General features: G+C 58.4%; 3 protein-coding genes and 1 pseudogene across 3 annotated transcripts, besides 4 other annotated features; all 4 read right to left on the bottom strand.

Annotated features, from left to right (window-relative positions):
* Positions 1 to 25,780: part of a sequence feature (areas not merged during assembly with more than two copies in the genome that could not be assigned to a particular haplotype) that runs on past the window's edge.
* Positions 4 to 1,995, bottom strand: Tc00.1047053509657.11 (annotated as a pseudogene).
* Tc00.1047053509657.20 (dispersed gene family protein 1 (DGF-1), putative) lies at positions 5,256 to 15,698 on the bottom strand (the record flags this gene model as incomplete). The annotated part of the gene is made up of 1 exon (XM_808640.1): positions 5,256 to 15,698. The coding sequence occupies one exon, from the start codon at positions 15,696 to 15,698 to the stop codon at positions 5,256 to 5,258; it is 10,443 nt and encodes a 3,480-aa protein (XP_813733.1).
* Positions 18,567 to 18,660: a sequence feature (A-rich).
* Tc00.1047053509657.30 (mucin-associated surface protein (MASP), putative) lies at positions 18,728 to 19,786 on the bottom strand (the record flags this gene model as incomplete). Its single annotated transcript, XM_808641.1, has 1 exon — positions 18,728 to 19,786. The coding sequence occupies one exon, from the start codon at positions 19,784 to 19,786 to the stop codon at positions 18,728 to 18,730; it is 1,059 nt and encodes a 352-aa protein (XP_813734.1).
* Positions 19,965 to 20,038: a sequence feature (A-rich).
* On the bottom strand, positions 20,309 to 20,908 carry Tc00.1047053509657.40 (mucin TcMUCII, putative; the record flags this gene model as incomplete). The annotated part of the gene is made up of 1 exon (XM_808642.1): positions 20,309 to 20,908. The coding sequence occupies one exon, from the start codon at positions 20,906 to 20,908 to the stop codon at positions 20,309 to 20,311; it is 600 nt and encodes a 199-aa protein (XP_813735.1).
* Positions 20,421 to 20,503: a microsatellite.

Genomic DNA, 25,780 nt, shown 5'->3' on the forward strand with positions numbered 1-25,780 from the left:
CCCCATGACCCTCCCCCTCCACAGGGGCCCAAGAGGTGCAACAGACCATCCTCTCACCAAAGAAAAAGCCCAATGGAGCGGACACTGCAGTGCGCGGACCACACAACAGGAACACCCTCAGAGAACGGATGCTCTTGAATGCCCTTCACAATAAGCCAGCGGGATGGCCGTAAAGCCAACAAACACCGGAGAGCCGCCTGCTCTGCACGCATCCAATGACGCAATTGAGACCGCAGTCGTACAGGGCACATCAACCAGCCTGTTCTCGTCTCCGTCTGTGTGGGCACAACAGTCCTGCCATCATCCTTCGCCCTCACAAAGTATTCCACAGGGTCCTTTGAGCCAGAGACCACCACACGGCGATATGCCACCGGATAAGTGCTCTCCATACCGCACAAAATAAAATGTTCCCACGTCGAGGACCGCAGTGAAAACGAGTATAACGATGAGCAACACGAGGGTTGTCTGTGCCCTGACTCATCACAACACTCTGTCCTCCTTTGGCTCAGGCCTCTGCCACACGACGAGGCACAGATGTAACATCACTTACACGCAACAGAGTGAAATCCGCAAGAACATTGCCATATTCATACAGGACGCAACAACCACCAGCCCACTCAGCAGCTGTTGTGGCAATATTCCGCGAAACATGATCCATACCCACAGAGAACTTGTTGTCCAGTTGCACAAACAATTGATGGGCCAAGCAACGTGGGCCCAACAACGACAACGCCAGTCGATATTAGGCCTTGGAGCCGCCAGTGAGAGCCATTGTTTGGAACAAACACCAAAGCCACCAACGGCCAACAAAAACTGCGACAAGGCACTCGTACTTCAATCAAAGAATGGATTCGTCTCGTCCAGGAAGAAAAAAGAATAAATAATATTTTTCCTCCTCACGGTGCCTTCCAGCAATAAAACACCATCATGCGATCCGCCCCTATCGGCATTACCCAGGAGCACGAGAACTGTGCAATGTGTAGAGGGCTCTGCAATCAGGCAAATTAGACGCTCCACGGTGGCAAACAGACTCCTCCCAGGCAACGCATCAACCAACCGCGAGCAGCATGCCTCTTCATGGACTCTCAGTTTTGGTTCCAACCGAGACGGAAGGCCTTCGTCGCTCAGCACCAACCCCGCGTTGCGACGTGTCGTCAGATAAAACAAGTGAGGATGGCAGAGTGCATCATCGGGGAAGTCGCCCTCAAATGTGGGAAACGGCATCGCATCCGCCGGAAACAGGTGCGCATGATGTCCCTCCACGTCAGCCGCGCAGCCTGTCAGATGAAGGAAAATTTGTTAAAAAGGAAGTCAGCGCACTCACCTCCACCCCAGGCAGTTTTATCAGGAAGATCGAATCATCAAGTCGGGGCTCCACACTTCTTGAGGGATATCGTGACGCTCTGACAAGTCCACGTGCATTTCCACACAACGTCCTATTCCCTTTCCCCCTCTGCATGCGCCCGCATCGTCTCTTAAGCCACACCCAGGACAGAACGGATGGCGAGTGGCACCTTTTCAGCCAGCGCCGTTCCATTCCTTAAAGCAAGGAAGCTACCAGCCTCAAAATCACTGGCCATCAATCGGTGATGCCGTTGGCACAGGACCTCCTCTGGCCAACGCCACACACTTGTTCCGGAGTACATGTTATCCCATGCCTCGCTGACACCACCCTCAGCATCCCCTACAGGCACACCGTGCATTCACTCCCAAAATACGGGTGTGGGCCACACCTCAAGAAAACTGCACAATGCGCCTGCAAACTGCTCGTTGAAAGTTGTCATTGTGTTGGGTGTCAGGGGCAACGCAATCACACGTCGCAGCTCCTCAGGAGATCAAGAAGGTGGCAATCAGCATTCAATTTGGATGGGCTTCGCAAACCTCTTGCGACTTTTGTCCGATGGGATGCTTCAGTGCATATGAAACCTTGACCGCGGGACGGAATGCCTATGCGCTCTAAAAAAGTAAGCAGGAACTCACGGGAGAAGGATACATAATATAGCGGAAGCACAATGCCACGAACAAAAAAGAACGGTGAAAAATTATATGGAGGGATATACATATGAAAATAGGCGTTGATCAACGTGTAGATATATCGATATGGGTATGAGCATAAAAACGATACTTTATTCATTGATGCATCTGTATAGATATGGATGTATCCCTTCGTTCCCCTAAAATTGACAGATTGCTTGGTTTCCTGACTTATTGAATTGCCATTTTATTGGCTGCACATGTATGTAGATAGGCATTTAGATATCGGTATGAATATTTATTCAGCGCTGTTGATATATATATATTGCTACTATTCCTCGTGTCTTCTCAAATAAATACGAAGGCCCACACGCCAGTCACCATCGCAAAGCACGTCCGCCCAACGATCGAAGATGTAAAAGAGAGCCCGGCACCCGAAGTGGGAGCCGCAGCGGAGGCCGTGAAGCACACACCACCGCTACGCACCCGCCCCGGGGAGAGCGCGGTGGCTCGATGATCCGTTGCCGCCAAGAATCGATAAAACAACAAATCACAGAACCAACAAAACATGGACGCCATAAATGAGAAAAGGAAGAAGAGGGCAGCCTGCCAGGAGCAAATACAACCTGCCGCATCTGCGAGGGGCCTCGTGCCTTCTCGCCGCGCGGAGATACTGATGGGGCAGAGCCTTTCCACTTCAAAGTGGAGACACACCAATATTTCCGTGAGGCACGGCTTCCCCACTTCTCCAATGTCCGCTCCATGCTTTTTTCTGGGTGCCTGCAGAGCCGGGCGGCGGAGTAAATGCCGACCTGCCCCTCCGCACAGCTCCAGTCGGCCGGTTTTCACAATGCCTGGTCGATGCCCGTGGCGTGCCGTGCGGTAGCGGGTCAGTCAGGCATTGCTGTGGCGCTGACACCCGCACGCTAAACGGCGAAACTAAACTGGTGGGGATCCCATCGGGCTGTCGTCACCGGGCAACGTGCGCCTTCTCGGCGGCCTGACCCTCTGCCGCCGTGACATCGGCGACAGCGTGACGTTCCATCAACGCATGCTTGTGCGTGCCACTTTGGGCTCACGGTGCACTGTTTCTCGGTGGCATTCTCCTCCTGTGCAGAGGCGGGGTTTCTGTGTGGGTTTGATGTTCTTCGTGCGGAGGTTCAAGCCCTGCAGCACGTGGCTATTTAATCTCCATTTTTAGTGTCACGACTTTCTGTCAGGTGTTTGTGCCGTGTGTGGGTGGTCAATCCCCCGGCACTGCCCGCCTGCCTGTCGCATCAAGGGCATTTACGAAGTGCTTCCTTCTTCGGTGCCGACCGTGGCTCTGTGCTGGAGTGTTCGTGTGCTCGTAGGCGGGATGGTGGTCCCGTTTTCGCTTGAGCCCCGAATTCACAGTACACGCATTCGAGCGCGGTGGATGCCGTCAGACCCTCATATTCCTAGCAGCGTCTTCTATTTGTCGGGGGAACTCTTGCTTGTGGAAGTACTGAAGATAAAATACGGTTCCGGCTTGCTTTTCGTACGACGCCGTTCGGAAGCTGCATGAGAGTGGCTTCGGCCTGGGCTGTGCATTCCGTCGCGGAGGTGCGATCGGCGTGCCGTCCCTCGCTCTCGTCCTCGCTCAGGTGCTGGGCGGTGCTTCCGGTGGGATTTCTGGCGGTTCCGACTCACCGGGAAAATCAAATTCCACAGCGCCTGGTAGAGCGCGTAATGCCATGGGCGTTAACCATGTGCGTCACGACACCAATGCAGCAACTGCAGTGCTTGCCGCACACCGGGCAGTCTGCCGGGCGTCGGATCGTGGCGGGGTGGGTCCAGCGGGAGGAGGAGGCGTTTCCGTGCAAAGTTCTTTGCGTGTCTGCTGTGCGGCATCCGCGCCGCACCAACGGCATGTGCGTGGGATGGCGGGTTGCAGTGGTCGTAGCAGCCATCCGTATTGTGTGGGAAACTCCGGTGCGGAGGCGGTCCAGTGCAGCCTCTTCCCCACGAGTGAGGGTGGCGTCCGTTCAATTGGGTTCCCAGTCGCCTGATACAGTGGAGCGGCAAGCTTCTGGCTTGAGCTGTCGGGCACGAATAATACCTTCGGCCAATGCGACGATGCCGGTGCTCCATGTGCCTCTGAGCTGTGCGAGGTCGGACGCCTCCTCGGCTTATGCATCACATGCCTCGTTCTTGGGTATGTCGCAGTGGCCAAAGGCAAGCTGCAACCGTGTGTGCGCTACTCGGTGCTGCGGGCGAGAAAAAAGGGTACGTCCACAATGTGAGTCGCCAGGTGGTCCAGAACCGTCGACGTGTGCTCGCGTGCTTCCACGATTCGACGAGAAGGCGCATAAACGCACGCCGCCGTGGAAAAAGTCTCGGTGAATATCGTACTCTCCATGCTAACACCGCACCCCTCCGTATCTGCTGTGGTGCATGAATTTCGCAGGGCCGTAGGGGAATTGGGAAAAAGAAGGAATTCCTCGTGGAGGCATCCCCGTACCAGCGTGGCCAATCCGCAACAACATCCCTTGCCTGTGGAATGCGATGCGCCAAATAAATCAAAGGCAGCGCCGTGAAGGGATGTGCAAATTGCCGGAAGTGGCCGTCACACCTCCTGCACACACAAAATTGCGGGCCGTAACGGGCAACAAATCCCAATGCCGCGTCATCAAGACCCCACGCTCCAAGTGCACACCTGAGAGGGATCCTGCCATGGCGGCGGTGCGCTCGAGGACAAGTGTGGAACGTGACTGGGATGGCCTGGTCCGTCACTTCCACCGCTAAAGAGACATCAATCACCCTCTGCACTCGCCACACCAGAACAGGCCGGAATCACGGCAATGCGTCGTGCCCCAATACATAATCCCGCACAAAGACGTTACTGGAAACCCGGAGCCCTGCTACTAGTCTGTCGCCGCCTTGCTTCTGAGAGCCGTAATGCCTCCTGCATGTAAATCCGCGGTAAGGCAGAGCTGCAATTCATTACTTCCACTAGGCGGTTCGCTGGATCCTTCCTCCATTGCACAGAATGAACTTTGAGCTCCTCGCATGCAACTCCATGAAATTACAGTCCGATACAACACAACATCAGCAGTAACAAGAGCGACAACTCAATCCCCTTCCACACGGTCAGCGTGGAACGGGAAAAACTCCTGAAAGCACCCGATCAAAATGAAAACAAATCGATAGAAACAACGACCAACAACACTATCGGTGCCGTTAACGACGGCTGGCTGTGGTGCGCAGCACAGCCGTGGCCCCTCAAGCACCTCACACTTACTAATTCCACTTGGCGTACGTCACATGGCGGCGTAATCGACCATACGGCTTGCACTGGATGAACGGTCGAACAGGCTCAGTGCGTCTGAGCGGGTGTCACCGGCCATAGGCTGCGATGGCGGCGCGGGTGGTCGGTACGACGACGCAACGGTGGTGCCTGTGGCGTACAACGATGACGTCATTTCGTGCGGCTTCGGCGTCTCCTCGTCGCTCTCCTCGTCGCGCAGCAGCGTCTCCAGCCCTCCACGCCGCGGCTCGCGCAGCTCCTGCCAGTGGCGGTCCTCCGCGTACCACACAACGAAGCTGTACACAGTGACCGCAAGCGGCACGGCGGTCAGCAGCAGCACGATCGCCACGTACGCCCCCGCACCGCCGTCGCTCGGCGCAAGGTGGTTGGCCGCGCTGACAAGGCACAGCGCCGCAAGGAGCACAAAGCTCGCCGTGCGCGTCACCGTCATGAAGGCCGAGCGCATCATGTTAGTGAAGGCAACCACGCCCGCACCCGCAAGCAGCACAGCCGCCATGCAGAAGTACTGGACGTGGCAGCCTCCCACGGGCGACTGCACAGCCGCAATCAGGCACACCACACACAACACCGACAGCTGGAATACGCACCAGTACACGTGGCTGTCCCTCATGTTCGTCAGCATGCCGCCGTACATCCGCTGCTGCGCCGCGGGGTGCCAGTACCCGACGGGGTATAGCAGGCGCTCGTGCAGCGGCTTCCTCGAAAACTGCCAGTACCTCTCGAAGCTCGCGCCCGTGTGGCGGGCAATCAAGTAGCACACGCCAGCAGGGAACGCCGCACCGTACAGCACGCCAACAACACCAATCACGCGGTGCTGCACGCGGGCGCCGGGCATCGCCAGTGCAAGCACGGAGCCAAAGAAGATGCCGAGGTGCATCGCGTGCGCCACAACGTACGTCAGGCTCGGGAAGCGCATCGCCGCCCACGCACTCGCCGCGTCCACGCCGCGCCACCGCTGGAAGGCCGCCGTCACACCGCAGTGCACGCACCCGAACACAGCGGCGAGCAGCGCGTTGCCCACCACCATCCACAGCGGGTCAAGGGCAGCGAACACCGACAGGAAGTACGGCAGCGCAACGGTGCTCGCACGCTCCTGCGCCGAGGCGCATGGCATCCTCGCGAAAACGCCGAGCGCCTGCATCTCCAGGATGGAGCCCAGCCCGCCGGTCACCACCACGGCAACAGCCGCCGCACCCGCAACAACGCCGGTGATCGCTGAGAGGGCACTGGCAGCGGCGGGCAGCGTGTCAGAACTGATCGTGAAGGACCCAAGCAGCACACCCTTGCAGCCGCCGGACACCGCCGCAGCGTCGCAGCGAATGACTATCGTCTCGTCGGCACCAATGAAGTAACCGCGGTGCACGGGCACAGCCAGCTCCAGGACGGTGGACGGATTCGTCGCGTTGCGCACCCACGTCGCGTTGCGCAGCATCGCTCCCCACGGACCGCCAAACCCACGCGGCTGCGCCGTCGACACCGACACGAAGCTCAGATGCGTGCCGAGTTGCGGGTCGCGTGCCCACCGAAACGGCGGCGGCAGCGCCACCATCAGCCGTATCGCGACGGCGCTCCCACCGCCGCGGACGTCGTTCTGCGTCAGGCTCCCACCATCCGCCGTCGTCTTCACGGCGAGCGTCGGGCACGCCACGTCGCTCCACCACAGCGTGCTGCTCACCGACGCCGTCGGGGTCCGCGTGGGCAACAGCGCCACCGTTTCCGTCACCTGCAGGGTCTCCGTCTGACTGTACTGCGTCGGGCTGTAGCGCGTCGCGCTCAGGCTTGGCGTCCACGTTGGCGTCAGGCTGCGCGTCGCCATCAGCGTCGCCGTGTGGCTCAGCGGCGGCATAGCGGGCGTGCGGTTGCACCCGTCCACGTGCGGCAGGTACACCGGCAGGCAGTCGCGCCCGTACCCGCCCTCAGCACAGCGGCAGCCGCACGACGCAGACATCGCCCTCGTCGCAGCAGCAAAGCAGTTCACGTCGGCGTCGCACACGCCACACGCCGCGGGACGGAATTCCCCGATGATGCCGGCGGACCTGTAGTCCATCGGCCGCAGCGCCTGCCCGTTGAGCGTCAGGCACCCCACGACGAACCTTCGGCCGGCGCCCACAAGCGCAACGGTGCCGTCCATCACAACGGGCCCACTGCCAGCGTTCCCATAGAGCGTCAGCGTGCTCTGCACAAGATCCGCACTGCGCGGGTACGACGGCAGCGACAGAATCTTGCCGCTGATGTTGTTGCCGCGCACCGACAGCCACGACCCGGACGCGAAAAACGCCGACCCCCGCAGCTCCAGCAGCGCGCCATCCGTCAGCACACCGGCGTTTTCGTTCACTACGACGGCGGACGCGTTGGCCACCACTCCGCTGTCAAACACCAACCCATGCGCGGCGTACACCTGGCTCCCCGACACGCGCAGCACAGCGCCCCCCGACGCAACCACGCGCGCACTCGCGTACAATGCAACGTCGCCACCGAGCACAGCCGCGTCCAGCGCGACACCGCCACCGACAACCTCCAGCACGGCGCCGTCCACCACCACCGTCCGCCCACCAGTCATCACGGTCACGAGAGCAACGCCGGACACAACCAGCACGGACCGCAAGAGCCGCAGGCCCGACAGCACCAGCACCGGTGCGTACGGCGAGGACCGCGAGCCGGGAAGATACACAAGCGGCGTCGACCTCGCGGCAACCAGCAGGGAATCCGTCACCGTCAGCACAGACCCCGCGGGGAAAGTGCCGGTCAGCACAAGCGCACTGTTCAGCGCCTCCACATCGCACATCGACAGCTCCACCGGCCCGCTCTCGTCGCTCCCCGCCGCCCTTGCACCGCGCAGCGCTCCTCCGCCCATCACGTACAGCACGGCACCATTCAGCAGCGACACGTTCTGCACAACGATCCGAACGCCGTCCCGCGCCATCCACGGCACGTAAAGCACAGGACTCACGCCGTCCAGCACAACGCGGCGCAGCGTCACCTCGCTCGCGCCAGCAGGCACGACGAACACTGACCGCACCGTCACGCCCTCGCGGACAAACACACTCGGCGCAGTGCCCACAGCAGGCGGCAGTGCGGGAGCTCCCACAGGCACGCACGCCTCGCCGTACCCGCCGCTGCCGCACTCGCACACGCACAAACCGTTCGTCATGCTCGCAGACGCCGTCCCGGGAGCGTAGCAGTGCGTGTTCCTGTCGCAGGCGTCGCACCCAACAACGTCGATGCTCCCAGCGTCGCCAAAACCAGCCGCTGCGTACTCCTCCGCCGTCGACAGGACACGTCCACCAGCGTCGTTGCACGCCACCCTCAATTGCGCTCCAGCCGTGAGTGACAGGCTCAGCGACAGCATCCGCGGCAGCAGCGCTCGGTTGCGCACAAAGCTCAGCGTGCTCCCAGCAGCGGTCACGGTGCCAGCGGTGTAGAGCATCTCCCTCGAGACGCCGTCGTGCACGTTGCTCTTCGCCAGCAGCATCGACCCGCCGGCCAGACTCACCGTCGAATAGAACGCCACCGCGTAGTCCTCCGTCGACACAAATTCGCTCCGCACAAACGCCACAGCGGAGCCCGACACGCTCACAGCCCCACGCACAGACACCGCGTGCTTGCACAGCAGGAAGTCGCTGTCAACAAACGCCACCACGGAGCCACCGCTGGCCGAAACACCGCCCTCCACCGACACGCACAGCCCCAGCGCCGTCTGCACCGACAGCCCGTCCACGTACAGCGCACCGCGCGACGACAGCGCCACGCCGCCAACAAACAACACGCCAACAGCGCCGCGGAACACAGCCGCCACATGCGTGCGCGCGATGGTCAGCACGCTCCCAGTCAGATTCACGCTGTGCACCACGAGGCACGCGGAGGCATCGCCAAGGCCGTAAGCATCGCGGTACGCAACGCGCTTCTCTGCAATCAGCACCGAGTCCACCACAGTGACGCGCGAGCCCGGCGGGTATCGGTTCGCCACCAGCACGCCGCCGCCGGAGCGCGACTCAAGCCCGCTGATCAACACATCGGCGCGCTCGCCAGCAGGCGGGTCGGACAGCCACCCAACAACGTACAGGCTCGCTCCGCCCACAAACGTGCAGTTCGCCAGCGTCACTTTGCGCACGCTCCCTGACATCGACGCCATGTCCACCACGACGTCCGCCGCAAAGGTCACACCAACGTAGCACACCACCGACGTCCCAAGGCCGGCGTTCACCACTTCATCCACACGCACGTCGCACACGCACAAGTCGGCGCCGTCGGTGCTCGGCGGCTCGGGAACAGCAACGGGCAGGCACGCATCGCCGTGGCCGCCCTCAGCACACGTGCAGGCGCAGACATCACTCGAGGCCGTCGTCGTGTACGCAGGGAAGCACGACGCCGCGAGGGTGCATGGGTCGCTGCAGGTCAGGACGGTGGCATTGTACACGGACGGGATGACGTACGTCGCCCCTTCCCCGCCGCTCCCAGTGTTGCAAGCAGCCACAATCGCTCCGTTTGTGTTATCGCGGGACCCCGTGGATATCCGCAGTACTGTCGGCGTGACCCTGCTGGACATGAATCGGTTGCCAGACAAAGACACCGTGGAGTCGCGGAGATTCACCGTGGGGCTCAAAAAAGCAAACGCTTCCGATGGGGACGCGTGGCAGAGGTTGCCGCTCAACTGCAGCCAGGAATTGTAGTAGATGCGGGAAGAGTAGCTTGGGTAAAACACAACCGAGCTTCCCTGCATGTCGTTGCCCTGAAACACAACCGCTGACCGTGACTCCACACGTAATGCCAAAATTAGTAATAAAAAGTAACTCACCGGCCTCGACACAACGTTGCCTCGGATCACCACAGCAGAGTTGTTCAGTACACTCAGCGACAAGGACTGGCTAGACCCTTCAAGATTTATCAGCGTACTGTCACCGCCAGCCATATGAAACGTGTTACCCACCACCGCAAACACGGAGTGCCACGACACCCTCAGCGCAGATCCGAAAGCATAAATGGCGCTTGACGATGCCGTCACGCTCTGAAACACATTGCCACTCAGCACCACCGCGGAGTTGTTGCTGATCACCAGTCCATTCATCGCAACACACGACGAGCAGTCAAGTTTCAAGCCCGACCGAGGGACCAGCCTCGTGACCGTGAAGCGGTTCCCGCTGATCGTGATGCTCGTGTGCGGTGGAAACACACCCTCCGGGCTGAGCAGCGCGTCACTAAATGTGTTGCCGGCGACGAGGATGTTCAGCGACCCCACAGCGGCGTACGTGTTGCCCAACAGCAACAGCACGGCGCCGTCCCTCCACGTGCATCCATCGAACGTGACGTTCGCCACGTCGCCCTTCATCCCCCCAATCAGCACCGTCAGGCTCATGCCGCCCCCGCTGAACGTCACGTTGCGGTAGCACAGCCACGACAGCCCGCCGCCCACAGCCTGCGCAACCTCGGGGTACACCATGTCGCTGATGCACTCACCAACGGGCGGTGGCAGCGGTGTAGGCGGGACTGGTGGCGGTGTTATTGGTGGCGAGCCAGCAGGCACAGGCGCCGGGACACACACATCGCCGTGCCCTCCAGCAGCGCACTGGCACATGCAGCCAATGACCGCCGTCGTCAGCGGAGCAAAGCAGTCCCCCTCCTTCGTGCACTGCCCGCACGCGGCAACCGTCGTCACGTTGGTGATGCCGTTCAGCTCCAGCTCTGCCGCCGTCGTCACCACCCGTCCCGCGACCGTCAGACACCCAGCAACAAACCGGTAACCGGCCCCAACCCGCTTCAGCAATGATACCGACAACCCCGTCGAGCCCATCCTGCAGCCCGTCAGCGTCACAGCACTGCTGCCGTCAATGCTCACAAATGCGGACTCAGTGTCGTAGAACATCGCACCCACCTCCACTTTGTTGTCACGCCAATCCAACCAGCTTGACCGCTGAACAGTCCACAAGTCATCGTTATAGATGGCGTAGCGCACGGAGCCGCTGTTCCCCACCACGCGCAGCACGCTGTGATCCGACACGCTGAATCCTTGGTGCTGATACAGCAGACTTGCTCCGAATAACATCGTATTGTTGAGCAGTGCAAAAACGGAGTGGTCACTCACACTGAGACTGTGCAAATAGAACACGTGTGTGTATCCCTCAAAGCTGCAGTACCGCACGTACAGCGAGCTGCCACCCACCAGCTTCAGCGCCCCGATCGAGTACAAACCAAGCGCATCGCGCTTCGTTGCATGGGCCTTGACGTTGCTGACCAACAGCGTCGACGCACTCAACACGAAGTCGTCCAGCAACAATACGCTCCACATGTTGTTCACAGTGCCCGGTAATTCAATCGCGAAGGTCTGCACCGCATCAACCTCCGTGACGGCGATGTCGCAGCGCTGCGGGAGGGCGAGTAAAAAAGCAACAACAGAGGACCGCAACACCGTCCGGCTCACGCGGATTAGGACGCCGGATGACTCGGCCGCCTCAGCACCCCCAAAAAACTGCAGCGCGGCACCCTCAAGAAATGTGCACCCGGTGAGCGTGATGTTAACGGGGAGATGCAGCGGCATGCTGTTGAGGAAGAACGTCAGCACGGCACCCACGCCGCTGAATGTAACACCCGCGTAGCAGTGGTGCGTCTTCCACATCTTCAGCGTGAGGTTCGTCAGCGTCTCGTTCACCACGCAGCTCGTGTCGCCGTCAACGGCTCTCTCCGCTGCGGGCGGCACAACCGCGTCGGGCACCTCGAAGGGAAGACACGACGCGCCATGCCAACCGTCCTTGCAGCTGCAAGAGCACGAGCCGCGGTCCACCGACTCCGTCCCGGGCATGTAGCACGCCGAGTCATCGTTGCATGTGCCACACCTGAAAAGCACCACTTCCTCCGGAAACAAACCGTCGTACAACAACTCCTCATTACCCTTCAGGTTGCACCCCACCACAAACCGCGCGGGTAACGCAACAATCGTGTTCGATTTAAAAAGCCTGGCAAAGAGTGCGCTTCTTTCCACCTGACGGTTGTTTGCTAGCACCACGGTGGTGCCGCTGCCCGACAGCTGAAGTTTTTGCCAGGAATACGGAATAGATAATACTGAGGCTGCACTTACGTTGTTGCCCTCCACACGCCACTGCGCACCTCCCTCAAGTGTCACCGAGCCAGTCAAATACACCAGCGCGGAATCAAAAATTTCCGTCCCGCCAACAAAGGTGCAGTCCGCCACTCGCAGCAGCCCCGAAGACCTCACGGTGGTATCCCCAAAAAGAATAACGCCATTGACCGAGCTCATCGTGTTGTTCTCCACGTCAAAGTAGCCGCCGTTCTTCACATCAACAGAAGTAACGCAAACAGATGATTCCACACCGTCATCACCCTTCGTTGTGCTCAGCGTATTTCCCTTCACGATAATCCCGCCACCATCAACAACAACGCCACCGGATAAATAGACTGCATACCTATTCCCCTCGATGTAGTTGTCAAGCAGCAGCAGCGTCATATTTGCACTGAGAGCAAACTTCACAAATAAAATGGCGTGGCCCGACGTCGTCACAAGCATACTGCCCGCCACCAGTATCTGGGAGCTCACGCCAAAAACACCCCTGAACTCCAGCTCACCAGAATCCAGCATCGAGGAAACAATGTTCACGTGCACGCGTGCACCACTCCCCTTGATCGACAGGCCCATGAGGACGCACTTCAGCAGCGTGATGTTGAGTGTCTGCTGTGGCGCGTCAAAATACGACAGATCCAGCACAATCGCGGCAGTGAAGGTCACGTTGACGAGGCACAGACCACGCACACCGGGATCAGGATAGTCAACGGAGTCGATGCTGCCACCGTGCACGCAGCGGACCTCCGTGTCCTTCGCATCGGGGGGCGGGAGCGGCCCAAGACAGTCCGGAACCGCAGCCGGCAGACACGTGTCGCCGTAGCCGCCAGCAGCACACACGCACTCACAGCCGCTGATGCTGCTCGTCCTCGCAGCGAAGCAAGCGGCCTCCATAGTGCACGCGCCGCAGTCCAACACCGTCACGGGTGCTCCAATATTGAGGTCTTCTTGGTAATTCGTCACAGGAGAGCCCCTTGCCTCGTTGCACACGCCGTAGATGATCGGGCGCGAGTCGGATGGTGGTGACCACTTGGTTGTCATATATGTGAAGAACGAATACAAGCCGTACGCAAAACTATTGTGAAGTATCGACCACACACTCTGATCGCAGAAAGTCACGCCGTTTTCCATGACAACGTACACAACGTAGGCGCTGTGGAACTCGTTGTCGCGGTGCACCAGCCAGCTGCCACCAGTCACAGTCAGTGTATTTGCCTTGAGCATGGTGAAGCCAAGACGGAAAGTGCTGGACAAAATCTGCAGCACGCTGCCGCCATCCACAACAACATCCTTGAACACACACGCGGCTTTGCCATATTCGGTGCTCGGCACACTCCACGAGCTGTTCTGTATGGAGAACACGGAGCCGCCGCCAACACGCAGGTCCGACGCAAGAGCGTACATCACGTGCATCTGCGAATTGACGGCGCAGTTGTCCATGAAGAAAACGCTGGACAGGTTCACGCCGAGGCCGCGCTCCACGAGGATCGCAGCGCACGAGCCCCCGCCGCACACCAGCGTAGACCGCGTCATGACAAACCGCGTCGACAAAAGCCGGACACCGTCCAGGACAAGCGCGGGGCCGTGCCGAAATCCCTCAAAGCCAGGGGTCGTCGGCACGTACTGCGACCTGCCAACCGTCGCGCGCAGCGTTGAGTTCGCCAGCAGCACACTCGAGTGCAGCGGCATCGCGCCACGCAGCACAATCGTGCCCTCCAGCGACGTCACATTCGTCATGTTGACGAGGACGTGGGGCATCAGGCGCGCCGTGCTCTCGCTGAAGCCACCAATCCGCAGCTGCGCGCCGCCCGCAAGCACGCAGTGGCGCAGCGTCACGTTCAGCGCGTCGGCGAACGCGTCCGTCAAGCGCAGGTCCACCGCCACAGTGATCGGCCCACTGAACACCACCGAGTCGAAGCACGCCGTCGCACGCCCGCCGCCAACCGTCACGGAATCCGTCACCGTCACGCCACTCACGCAGCCCTGCGCACCGCCACCACTGCCGCCGGACCTCGCAACCGGCACGTCGAACGGCAGGCACGCCTCGCCCACGCCGCCGTCGCTGCAGCCGCACACGCAGTCGGAGAACGACGCCGTCAGCGCATCGAAGCACGCCAGCGCTGCCGCACAGCCGTCGCACGGCAACACGCTCACGGAGGGCAGACCGGCCATGCGGTAGTCGCCGCTGCTCTGCAGCACCCGGCCGCCGGCACGGTTGCACTGCACGGACACGGCGCCGCTCGTGATCGCCAGTCCGGAGACAAGCGTCGCGCCGGTGGCAGCGCAGCGCGCAATCGACACGGTACCGCCGCTCAGCGTCATCCCCGAAAGCGACGCCACCGACGACGCCTCGCCCACCGCCCACACGTCGTGCAGGTCCAGCCACCCGCCGGCTCCGACCGTCCCACCGTCGCAGTGCACCAGCAACGACGCAACAGACCCCTCGACGCCCACAAAGCGCAGCACCGAATCAAGCACCGCGAGGCGCTCTCCGAGCACAAGGCCGCCGCCGCTGCTCACAACCGACACGTTCGTCACGGAGAACACCGAGTGGCTCCGCAGACTAAGACGCGACAAAGACGCCACATGCATCGCAGACGCGGTCGGACCGCCCGACGCCTCCAGTGACACGCCGTCAAGCACCACCGCGCTCGACAGCAGGTCCACGCCGCCGCCAACGTACACCGCAGACCCGCCCGCCTGCAAAGACCTCAGCACAGTGTTGCTCACACGCAGCTGCGTGTGCAACAGCGACGTCGCGTGCAGCACAAGCGGCGACGCCACCGCGTCCGTCAGCCCGCTCAGCTGGGAGTAGCGCATCGGTCCCGCCGTCACAATCGTCGAGTCACGGACCGTCACGTTCGTGTGTGCCGGCAGGTTGTGCACAAACACAAGCGAGCAGTAGCCGCCGGACAGCCCGCTCACACTCACCTCCAGGCTCCGGTCACTCGCCGGCTCGCCGCTGTAGCCCCGCACGTAGATCTGTGCACCGCCGTCGCACACGCAGTTCCTCATTTCGATGCGCAGCGCGCCGGGAAGCATCGCCGCCACGTCGAACACCACAGCCACGCCGTTCGTGATGTACACGCCGTCCATCAGCACCGTGTCCATAGCGCGGCCAACCGTGATGGCTCTGTCCACCGTGCCGCCCCGCAGTCGCAACACCACCGCATGCACCGCGGGCACCCACGCCGCAGCAGCAAACAGCGCCAACACCACAAGCAGCGCCACACGCACAGCCGCAATGGCCCTGCGCCGCACACGGTGCCGGCTGCGCGGACACGCACCCACCGCACCCCGCATCCACCAACCCAAACAAGTACCAACAAGGCTGTCGTGGTGTGTCGCACTCGCCCCGTCGACCATAATTCCAGCTTTCAAAATCCCTTCTTGCAGATTGCGAATCCAGTGACACAATTCCGCCAGATCGTTATACTAATACTGCTAATCCTAATACTGCAAGTAATCCCTAACACCTTGAAACGATAGTTGTGCTGGTCAAGCCAAAGTATCTCTAGCTGCACGCTCAAAAAAGAATAAAAGGCAGCAACAACAGTAACCAAACACAGTGGCACGCAGAGGCATCCGGTCATACACAATAACCATCACAGTACAGCCGCCGACACAAAGCCGCGCAGACGCAATCAATTCAGTGACACCATAGCCTTCCCCACCGCCCACACAGCCCCGTACAGCCACCGTGCCGAGTGGCGGAATCCCGGCAAAAAGCCACATGACCACTGGCACCGCTCCTGTTACCGAGTGGCTGCATCACAGGGCGGTCCCGATGCCGTGCACGACACACAAGAGCCGAGGCAGACCACGTGGCAGCGTTACGACCGCCAGCCATTAAGCGCGTCCGAAAGGTCGTTGTTGGTGTTGGTGGTGCGTAAGTGGAGTGGAGAGCTCGCCGGTCGCCAGCAGTCAAAGCATCGTTCCTCGTTCACGCGAGTCGGCATTGCACAGCAATCAGCGGCAACATGCGCGCCCGACATACACAACAAAGAAAAAAAAAGAAGCACGGCGGCACTCAGACACGGGGAAAAAGGTCCACATCGATTTTGCATTCCGATTGGCTCACAGACATCCGGATGGTGGTCGCGACGCTGCTCTGCGGTGCGTGTGGCGTGTGACTGCAGTGGACGGAGGGATGATGAGAGGGATGGGAGACACAGTGCGGCCCTCATCCATCTCGGTTGACTGTGACACCGGTGACGTCCTCCCGTCACGTTGCCTGCAGCAAAGACCGTCGCCGTCAGCAGCGGTCGGTGCCTTCCCTCTTCCACTGGGGTGCAACTCCACCAACGCAGTCGCTCGCCTCCTCCCCCACCAACACAACGAGGGAGCAGCGGCAAAAGATGAGACACGCACGGCAAGCGCGCAGTCGCAGAGCCCCACTGCTGCCGCCATGGCCAAACAAGGTCGGCTGCAGGGCGCAAAAAGAAGGGCAAACACCCCATCAAACGCTTTGGCACCACGTGGAAGCACCGCAACCGACACACGAGGCGAAGCGCCGTGAAGCAGGCACCAAAATCAAAGCTCCCACAACAAATTCATCGTGAAGCAAAATAAAATATTATGCGAGCGCAAAAAAAAAAATCCCGGTGCAGAGACAATAAATGGTCGTGGTGCGCAGCAGCCGTGGCACCGCGTCCTCCCCTCATCAAACGGCACCGCACCACAACGCACCGTGACGACAGCCTGCAATGACGACGATTGAGTAGCACGCACAAAGCGGCATAAACCTTTCATCCCGCACTCGCCCAAATTTACGCTCTCAGTATGTACTGCCAACAGCACAGGGAAGGACACGGAAGAGGACTGTCCTGTCCATCCACCTTCTGCCCACAACAGATCTTCCCCATCCTCCTCCTCGCCACACCCTGGTTGCCGCGAAACACCGTCAAGCAAAGCCACGTGTATGGAAGCCCCCAATGCGCGGGGCGAGGCTGGCAGCCACCCACGCTCACTCCCGCACATATCCTCTCCCACAACCTTCCCACACACAAAAAAGGGCAAAGACATGGAGAAGAAAAGCCCGCCGCACAACGCATGCAGAAGCACCGCCATCCACTGCGCACCGCACACCCATGGCCGCAACGAGATGGACAGGGCGCATACAAGTCCACAGCGCTGTCCTTCACTTCTCCCCTCCCCGACGGATTGGCACCCACACTCACAGTGAGGCACGGCGCACACAGTCCGCTCTCCTCCGAGTGCGCTCAGCAGGCCGGCGCCCAGTCACCCTCGTGCCATCGCAATGGGGAACGCAAACAATCGTCGTCGCGGACCATCAATGCCTCTATCAAAAACAATAAGTAAAAGAAATGAGGGCATGTCAAAAGCACAGCCAGCAGAGAAACACCCAACGGGACGCGGAGACACTCAGCGACAGTGAACACAGCAAAAACAAAAAAATAAACCGTAGTAATTTACCAAAAACAAAACAAGAAAAATATGAGAGTCCAGAAGAACTCCCAAGCAACATAAAAAAGTAAAAACCATGATTCGGAAAGATGTTTATTTCATGTGCCAAGCAGCACAATAGAACCGTGTGTTTGTGTATACATATCACCCTCAACAATAAAAAGAAGTCAATAAAGGACTTTAATGTTCCACCAGCCCACACAGCATCCCCAACTTTTCACGCGGCATCCGACATGTTCTTCCAATCCTCGTTTCATGCAGTCCGTGGGACGCACAGCCGCAGGGCCGGCACCGCGCGTGGGCAACAAAAAACAAGCAAAAGGGAGAAACACTTCGCTCATTACAGTGTGCAGCAGACAGCCATTAAGTAAAGAAGAAAGTGAGGATGCACAGAGATACGTCGGCAATACGTCCGGCACAGCTCTCCGCCCTCCATCACCACACGGTGGCAACGGCACACACCCGTCCACAGAAAAGAAAGCAGAACAAGAAGAAAAACACGGCGGCAGGGTGTGGCTGTGTGTGTGTGTGTGGCGCTGCGGGTGTCTGCCCGCCCTGGCCGCAAGAAAACAAAACAAGAGGGAAGAAATGTGTGCTCCGCCCCACAGGCCCTCGTCGCACGCCCACACGTCACGGCTCCCTCAGCGCGCAGCAGGCGAGGCGCACAGGGCCGTCGTCGTGAGCGTGTCGGTGGTGTGCGAGTGGAGCGGTTGGGCGGAACACACGGCACCCCTCACGGGAAGAGTGCAGCAACAAACAATTAAAAGGGAAGAGTAAAAAGAAAAGAACGTCCATAGTGATTGTCCCAAAAGCAAAAAAGAAAGGGATGGGAGTAAGAAATAAATAAAAAAAAAGACTCGAACAGACAAAAATAACAGAAAAATATTTAAAAAAAAGAAAACACACACACACAGTGAGAGAAGGACGAGTGTGTGTGCGGGCGGTGCGCGGCTCTCTCTCCCTCACTCTCACGCGGCCACCACCGCAGCAGCCGCACACGCAACAACAAGAAGAAGAAGAAAAAGAGGGGAGGTGGTGTGGGAGGCCGCGGTGCTGCCGTCATTGTCGCCAGGCATCGTGTTTAGTTGATTAGTGGCGTTTGCACCAGTTATGGTTTCTTGTACTTTGCCTGGAGGATTCTCTTGATTTTGTTTCTTTTGTTCCTCTCGTTCCTCTTCTGTTTCATCATCCTTTTCTTCTCCAGCTTTTTGTTTGATTCCTGTCGGAGTTTCTCCTGCATGTGTGCGTTGGACTTCCTGCTGAATATCAGTTGAGTTTACTTTCGGGGCACCTGAGACATGTGCAGCCTCCTCTCTCTCCTGAGTCCGATGTCTTTCACGACCCTCAACACCTTCTTCCCCTTCTTTTTCTTCTTTTTCATTGGAACCATCATTGCCTTTGTGTTCTCCCGAAGAATAATCTCCCGCAGATTTACGTGGTGGTATGTCTTCAACATTTGTTTGTTGGTCTTTTCCATGCGTCTGTTGATGTCCTTCTCCATTTATTGTATCCTCTTCTTGGAATGGAGTTTCGTGATCTTGCGACTGTACTCCAATTCCTTCATTCTGTTTGGTTACTCCCGCTTCACCATCACCAAGCGTTTCTAGTCCTTCTTCTACTCGGCGTTGCTTTTCAGGTTGCATTACATTTTCATCTACTTTTTCCAGGTTTAAATCATCTTCTTGTGGTGGTCCTCCTCCTCCTTTTGATTTCTTTGGCGATGGTGATGGTGGTGGAATTTCTTCTCCTGATGTTTGTGGTACTTCATCAGAACCAGCTACTTCTTTTGTCAAAAGGACTTCTTTATCTGTTTCATCGGTTTGTTCATTAACATCTGATGCTGTTAAAACTGAGTTGTGTGATCCTCCTTGTACAATTGGTGGTGGTTCCTGAAAACTTTTTCCGTCACTCGCAGAGGCACCAGGTGAAGTTACACCTGCATCATCCTCAGCATGAGCACCGCCAGCACCGCACCACAGCACGCAGAGGGCACACACCAGCAGCACACGGCCAGTCAACATCGCCATCACTCCCGTCACTTGCGTGTAGCCTTCACCACAAACTAACAACACGTCAACGTAGAGCAAAAGCAAAAAAAAAAAAGCACGGCACAGTAAAAAACATCACCAGCGGTACGCGTTTCATGCGAAATGTTGAACCGATTAAAGCGCAAAAACGCACAACGCCATGCAATAATTTAACAGCAATAAAACACACAAAACAAGTGCAAAACAAAAGAAAACAAGCAGCAATAAAGCAAAACAGTAAAAATTACAAAAAATGCACCCAAATGGCTCCAGTGCACATGCACCCATCCTCAACAGTGCGTCTACGTAAAAATTTGTATGCATGTCGTGCATACAAGTGTGTCTGGGACGCGCTCAACGTGACGGATGTGGGAAGCAACGCGGAGCACACAGCAGGGCAGCGGAGGCAAACAAAGCAAAAAACGATCATCATAATCACTCTTACTTCATACATCGGACCACAGTGGACGCGTACACATGTCCCCGTGGCTGAGTGCTGGCACGCACAGCCCACGCTCCCTTTCAGCCCACAGCGGTGTACGCCAGCGCGGATACGGCGAGCAGCAGCGGGGCAAACACCCACGCAGAACTGCCGAGGCTGCCGTCGATTTCGCGAAGACGTGACGGTGCGCGGGTGGTCGTCGTGGTTGGCGACTCTGTAGTGGGTGCCCTTGTGGTCGTTGTCGTAGTTGTAGTTGTCGTTGTCGTGGTATTCGTTTGTGGTGTCTGTGCCTTAGCCTCTTTGTTATTTTTTGACTCATCCGTAGCCTGCTCTAGATTGTTTACCAACGACTCATGAGACTTATCCGTTGAAACTGTCGGATGGTTTTTTTTACCGTCTAACCCTGACTGACCTGACACACTTGTACCTCCCTGCTTAGTAGACGACTTCTCTGATGGCTCTTCCCAAATGGCCGTAAGTGGTTTATTTAACGCATCGGTCATAACCGTTTCCGGTACTTTACGAGTAGCTAAACCTAAAGCACTGTTCCCCGGACCTGGTGCGTCCGGTGAGGCCGGCTCACCGAAGCCACCTGGATCTTCACTCCCTGTTATGCACACGGACGGGCAGCAGCACAGGGCGAGCACCAACAGGGCGCACAGCAGACGGCACGTCATCATTGTGAGTGTGGTCGTTCGGTGGTGTGGAGCTGATCTGCACAGTGAGGGACATGGAGAGCAACAGGGGAGACGAGAGGTGCGGCAGACACACACAGAGGACACACCACATGAGGAGAGGGCAGCAGCCAGGCATGCACCGTACGCCGCACACCACGCACGACACACACTCCAATCCACGGCAACAGGCACACACACACACGCAGCCCTGTCGCAACACCAACACACAGATGGAAGAGGGAGAAGCAAACAGGAGCGGCACACAAGGCTCCACCGCATGCACACACGGCGAGAGCGGTCCGTCGTGTCGACACCCCTCACGGAGGGTACGCACACACACGAGAGGAGGAGCAGCGCACACAGCAACAAAACAGCAAAGCAACAATAATAAAAAGGAGATCCACGCACACCACGCGAATTGTTGGTCCACGGGAACTGCAGAAAATATTCGTGACAAACAATTCAGTTGCTTTTCGACCTCGTTTATATTCAGCGTAAACAACTTATTCCATGCAGCCCCTGTCACCGCCACCGCCGCCGCACACACAAATATAAGCGCAATAAATAAAATAAAGCAATCACCCATTTATTTTTGTCTCTGTTTGAATATTGGCAGATGTCCGCATATTTTTTTTTGCTTTGCAAAGAGTAAATCTTCATGCCTGGGTCGTGTGTTGAGGATTTCTACAGGGTGCACAATTATTATTTGCTTTCTTCCTGTAAAGTTTTCTTGTGTTGGTGCAGACAAGAATTCGGTTTGTGTTGTTCCTGCTTTTCGCTGGTAAAGTGTTGCAATAGATGTTTGTTTTTCCTTTCGTTGCCGTGGCACCTGATTCCTCGCCGTTTATTGCGGTGGAAATGAATAATATGTGAGTGGACTCCACGCACCACAACGCACCTTCGCTCCTATTTATTGCTGCATGGAGGGCATGCGTGTTTGGTGGTGTCTCGTCCATATATTTTGTGGGCGTACATTCCCCTGCAGGCTGAGGGCGGGATGACGCTCCGTCGCGGTGCACTTCCCTCGCATGCCGCCCACTCTGATTCATCATGCATCACCCCCTCTCACATATTCCGTGGTGCCACACCGTCGATATTATTGCGGCTGTTGTGATTCCGCATATTTCACGCATTTGATTGTGCCACAATACATCCGCCCGTGTGGCCGCCGCATCCAAACAGCGGTGCCCAACACCGTGAGCGGCAATCCACATCCTTGCATGTCCCAACGCTGTGGTGTTTGGCTGTCAGCCAGGCGTCAGACAACAGGAGAGTCTTGTGCCGGCAGTACAACGCACGGAGCTGCAGCGAATGAGTCGGGCGGCGACGCATCTATTTGTCGCAAAGCAGTGAAAAAGAGTCGGGCAAAATAATGCCGGCTGCATTCACGACACCACACCCACAGCCAAAGCATGCGACATGATGCGTGTTTCGCTGCTGCTGTGAAATGCCTGCGGACGACGTCACTAGTGGAGGCATGCCACCCATGATCAGCGGACAGACAATAATCGGCATGGGAGGCCACAAAAGGCAGCAACGACGCCAACAGCAGGAGCAGCTCTCTCTCTCTCTCTCTGTTTCCTCCGAGAAGTAAATATTCCACCAGCCACTGCTGACTGTGCCATCGTGACGCTCCATGCACGTCGTGGCTGCGTCAACACATCCTGTTCCCTGCTGCGCCTCAAAAGATGCCTCACTCCGTCCACCAAGTGCATCGATGTGGGCCGTGCCTCGGCTGTTCGTGAGGACCACAGCTATGTGAGGGTCACCGAGTCGCAGCATGTTTCTTGTGACGTTGTTGCATGGCACCTGCGCACACACACGCAGTGCCTGCGTCCTTCCCTTTTGTGTTCGACCTCCGCCGGAGTGGCCACACACACGGACAGCAGCAAAATCACTTCGCCCTCGACGATCCAAAATCAACACCGACATCCCTCGCGACGCAACGATCTCGGTTGCCAGCACGGGCTTCCTGTCGCTCTGCCATCGACGCCGAAACACGGCACAGTGCACGCACTTATTTTCCTCGCGTGCAGTCAGCCGTTTGCTTCACACATTCTTCGGTGGGCTGACGTCCACAAAAGCACGCAACAAAAGGCCACTGTGATCGCACAAGCTCTTGCGACAAGCGTCGGTTTGTGCATGGATCCGCTGCTCACACGTGCTGGCAGGCAGCCTGCAGCCGGTGCCCTCGTGCCAGTCCATCGGCTCCAGCACGGAAAAGAGAAAATGGCCTATTCCTCATGCACTTATTCCCACCAGCAGCAACAACACGCTGGTTGCCAGCCGTCGTTCCTCAGCACATCCAGGAATTCTGAAGAGTGACGCGGAACTGTCAGCCAGCAATGCCACAATCCCCGCACACAAGTCGGCTCCACCAGAGAAGAAACAAACCACAAACAACACCCCTCACATGTTTTCCGAACACCATTCCGACACACCGCGACACGCCAAACAGAAGTATTCGTCACCCCAACGCACCTCCCCACACAATCAAATATTCCATGCACCACGCACGGCAGCAGCCCACACGCGGTCAAACAAATGTTCCTCGGATCAGTGTTATCCACGTGCTGCGGTGGGAATTAAACAAAAGAGACGAGCGGCCGAACCCAAAAGAGTGCCACGACTGGCCGCAAGTCAGCGGAACGCAGCCACTCAAAAGAACCCAGTCCTGATGACCTCAACCTCCCACCTTCTCCCAAAAAAGCTGCAAGAGAATGAAACCAAACGCCCTGACAATAAACTCGATGTACTCCTGCTGTCGTCCGGGGTCGTTGATGACGCCTTCACGGGGACCGACACCCATCGGTTATTCCAAACGATGCTGCACACCTGCGACGCGTCCTGCGCTCTGAGACGCGCGTGCCTCACTATCGCCATGAGAATAAAACAAAAGTTCTTTAACCAGACCGAAATGCAAACAGTGCCACGCCTCCGTCGATGCGTGGGAAGGCAGCTACGGGAATCCCGCTGCCGAGGGATGCCGTCCCCAAGAAACCGCGGCGCGTTTGCAGTAAAATGGGGATCTCCCCGCACCACATCCGCGCCCCTCATGCTGAGCAGCGATTTGCCGCCTGGGACGCTGTGAGCTGCAACGAGGCGGGCGTCTTCCAACCGCGGCGTGCCAATGACACCCCGGACAACGTCAGACGATCGGTCGTTGAAACGGTCCGCGCCTCTCTGGGACCGTATGACCCAGGCCGCTGGACGGACGGCTTGTCTCTCGCTGAGCATGCGCCTGGATCCGCCGCGCTGCCTCTCGCCTCCCCGGTCGGTCGGACTGCCTGTGGGCCTCACCGCGCGGCTGCTGGCGGGATTGCGTGGCCCTGCCGAGCGGAGCGTCTTTTCACCAAGCACGGCCGCGGAAATTTATCCATTCTCCCGCCTGGCAGCGTCAAAATCGCCCACACGAGTTCCTGTCGCCAGGCTCCCTCTCGGCGATCGAGGCGCTCCGCCTTAGCCCGCCGGCGGCGCACGACGACGTCGCCGAGGAGATTGGCGCCATGCCGCCTTCACTGGCGGATCGAGGTCGCACAGCAGGCTCCGTATTTTCCCATGACGCTGCGGAATCCCACGCAACGTGAAAGCGGACGCTGATGCCGTCATGGCACGATCCCTCCCGCAAAACTGCGCCAATGCCTGGCACGCGGGCTCCCTCACTGCAGTGAGGCGACGGCGCTGGAAGGAGGTCCCGGAGGAAAAGGAAGGCGCACACACCGCACAACAGGCGCTTGTCGGTGTGGCGTGGACTCCATTCCTGGTGTCGACCCGGAAATCGTGCCACGAGTGGCGGCACTGTGCTCAGGCGTGATGCGACTCCCGCCCACTCTTCGACAGGCCTGCACGCGCCCTGCGGATCACAAGTAGCCCCTGTGTCGGTGGTGCCGTCCCTCCCTCACCGAGGAGACCGGCCCGCCTCTGCCTCCGCCGGAACCTCTTCCCGACGTGAGCACCGCAACTCCTTGCCGACAAGCGAGCGGCGGATTGGCGTCCTCCTGCCCAATTTTCGGCAGAGTGCGCTCGTCCGTCCACAACATGGAGGGCACGCGCCCGACGTACTCAGCCTCGCATTCCGATAGTCGGAGAAGGCCTCACATGCGGATGTCCCAATGGCTCCACCGTCTTTTTAACAGGCGCCTTGCGCGCAGTTCCATACCGAAAATGTCAAGCGTATCAACGAGCAAAAAACGGACAACGCACCTCTGCAAGCTCCAATGACAGCCATAGCCCTACAGCCACTCCGCTACCGCAACCACCACCAGCCGCTCAGCCGCCTGACGGTCCACGGGAGGCCCTGCCGCACATGATGTGGGATAACCCCTCTCGCACGATAGCACCGTTCGGGACGGAGAATTAGGCCACGTTTCTACGGACAGTCCTCGGCCTATCAACGGATAGTGGCCGCAACGTATAACAAAAAGAAAACTTTCCCTATTCTCAGTAGAAAAAAAACGTCATCGTTACAGTCACAATTATCGCCCAACGAATTCATTGCGTAATGCCGCTCTGAGCTGCAATACTTCCTGGCATCATCCAGGCCCCTTGTCGACACATCGATGCAGATAGGCGCCCACGCATTCCTCACGATGACGGTGTATGCCTGCGACGCACCCTCTGCTCCAAAAGGACACGTCCCTCGCCACAGCCGAGATCGACTTCGCGCTGGCGGCACGCATCGCCTTGTCAGAGGGAGAAAGGGTACGTCAGGGTGACAGCAAGGCACCCGCATGCACAGCACATCACAGGCATCATCACAAGCAGAAGTAACAGCAGCCCTGGTGGCTGCAGGGTGACGTGGATCAACTGACGCATGGCAGGCGTATACAAACCTAGTGGCCCGACAAGAATACAAGAGGGTGACACTTTTGAAAC

This window comes from Trypanosoma cruzi, genomic scaffold (assembly GCF_000209065.1).
Source record: "Trypanosoma cruzi strain CL Brener 1047053516353 genomic scaffold, whole genome shotgun sequence".
NCBI classification, from domain to species: Eukaryota; Euglenozoa; class Kinetoplastea; order Trypanosomatida; family Trypanosomatidae; genus Trypanosoma; species Trypanosoma cruzi.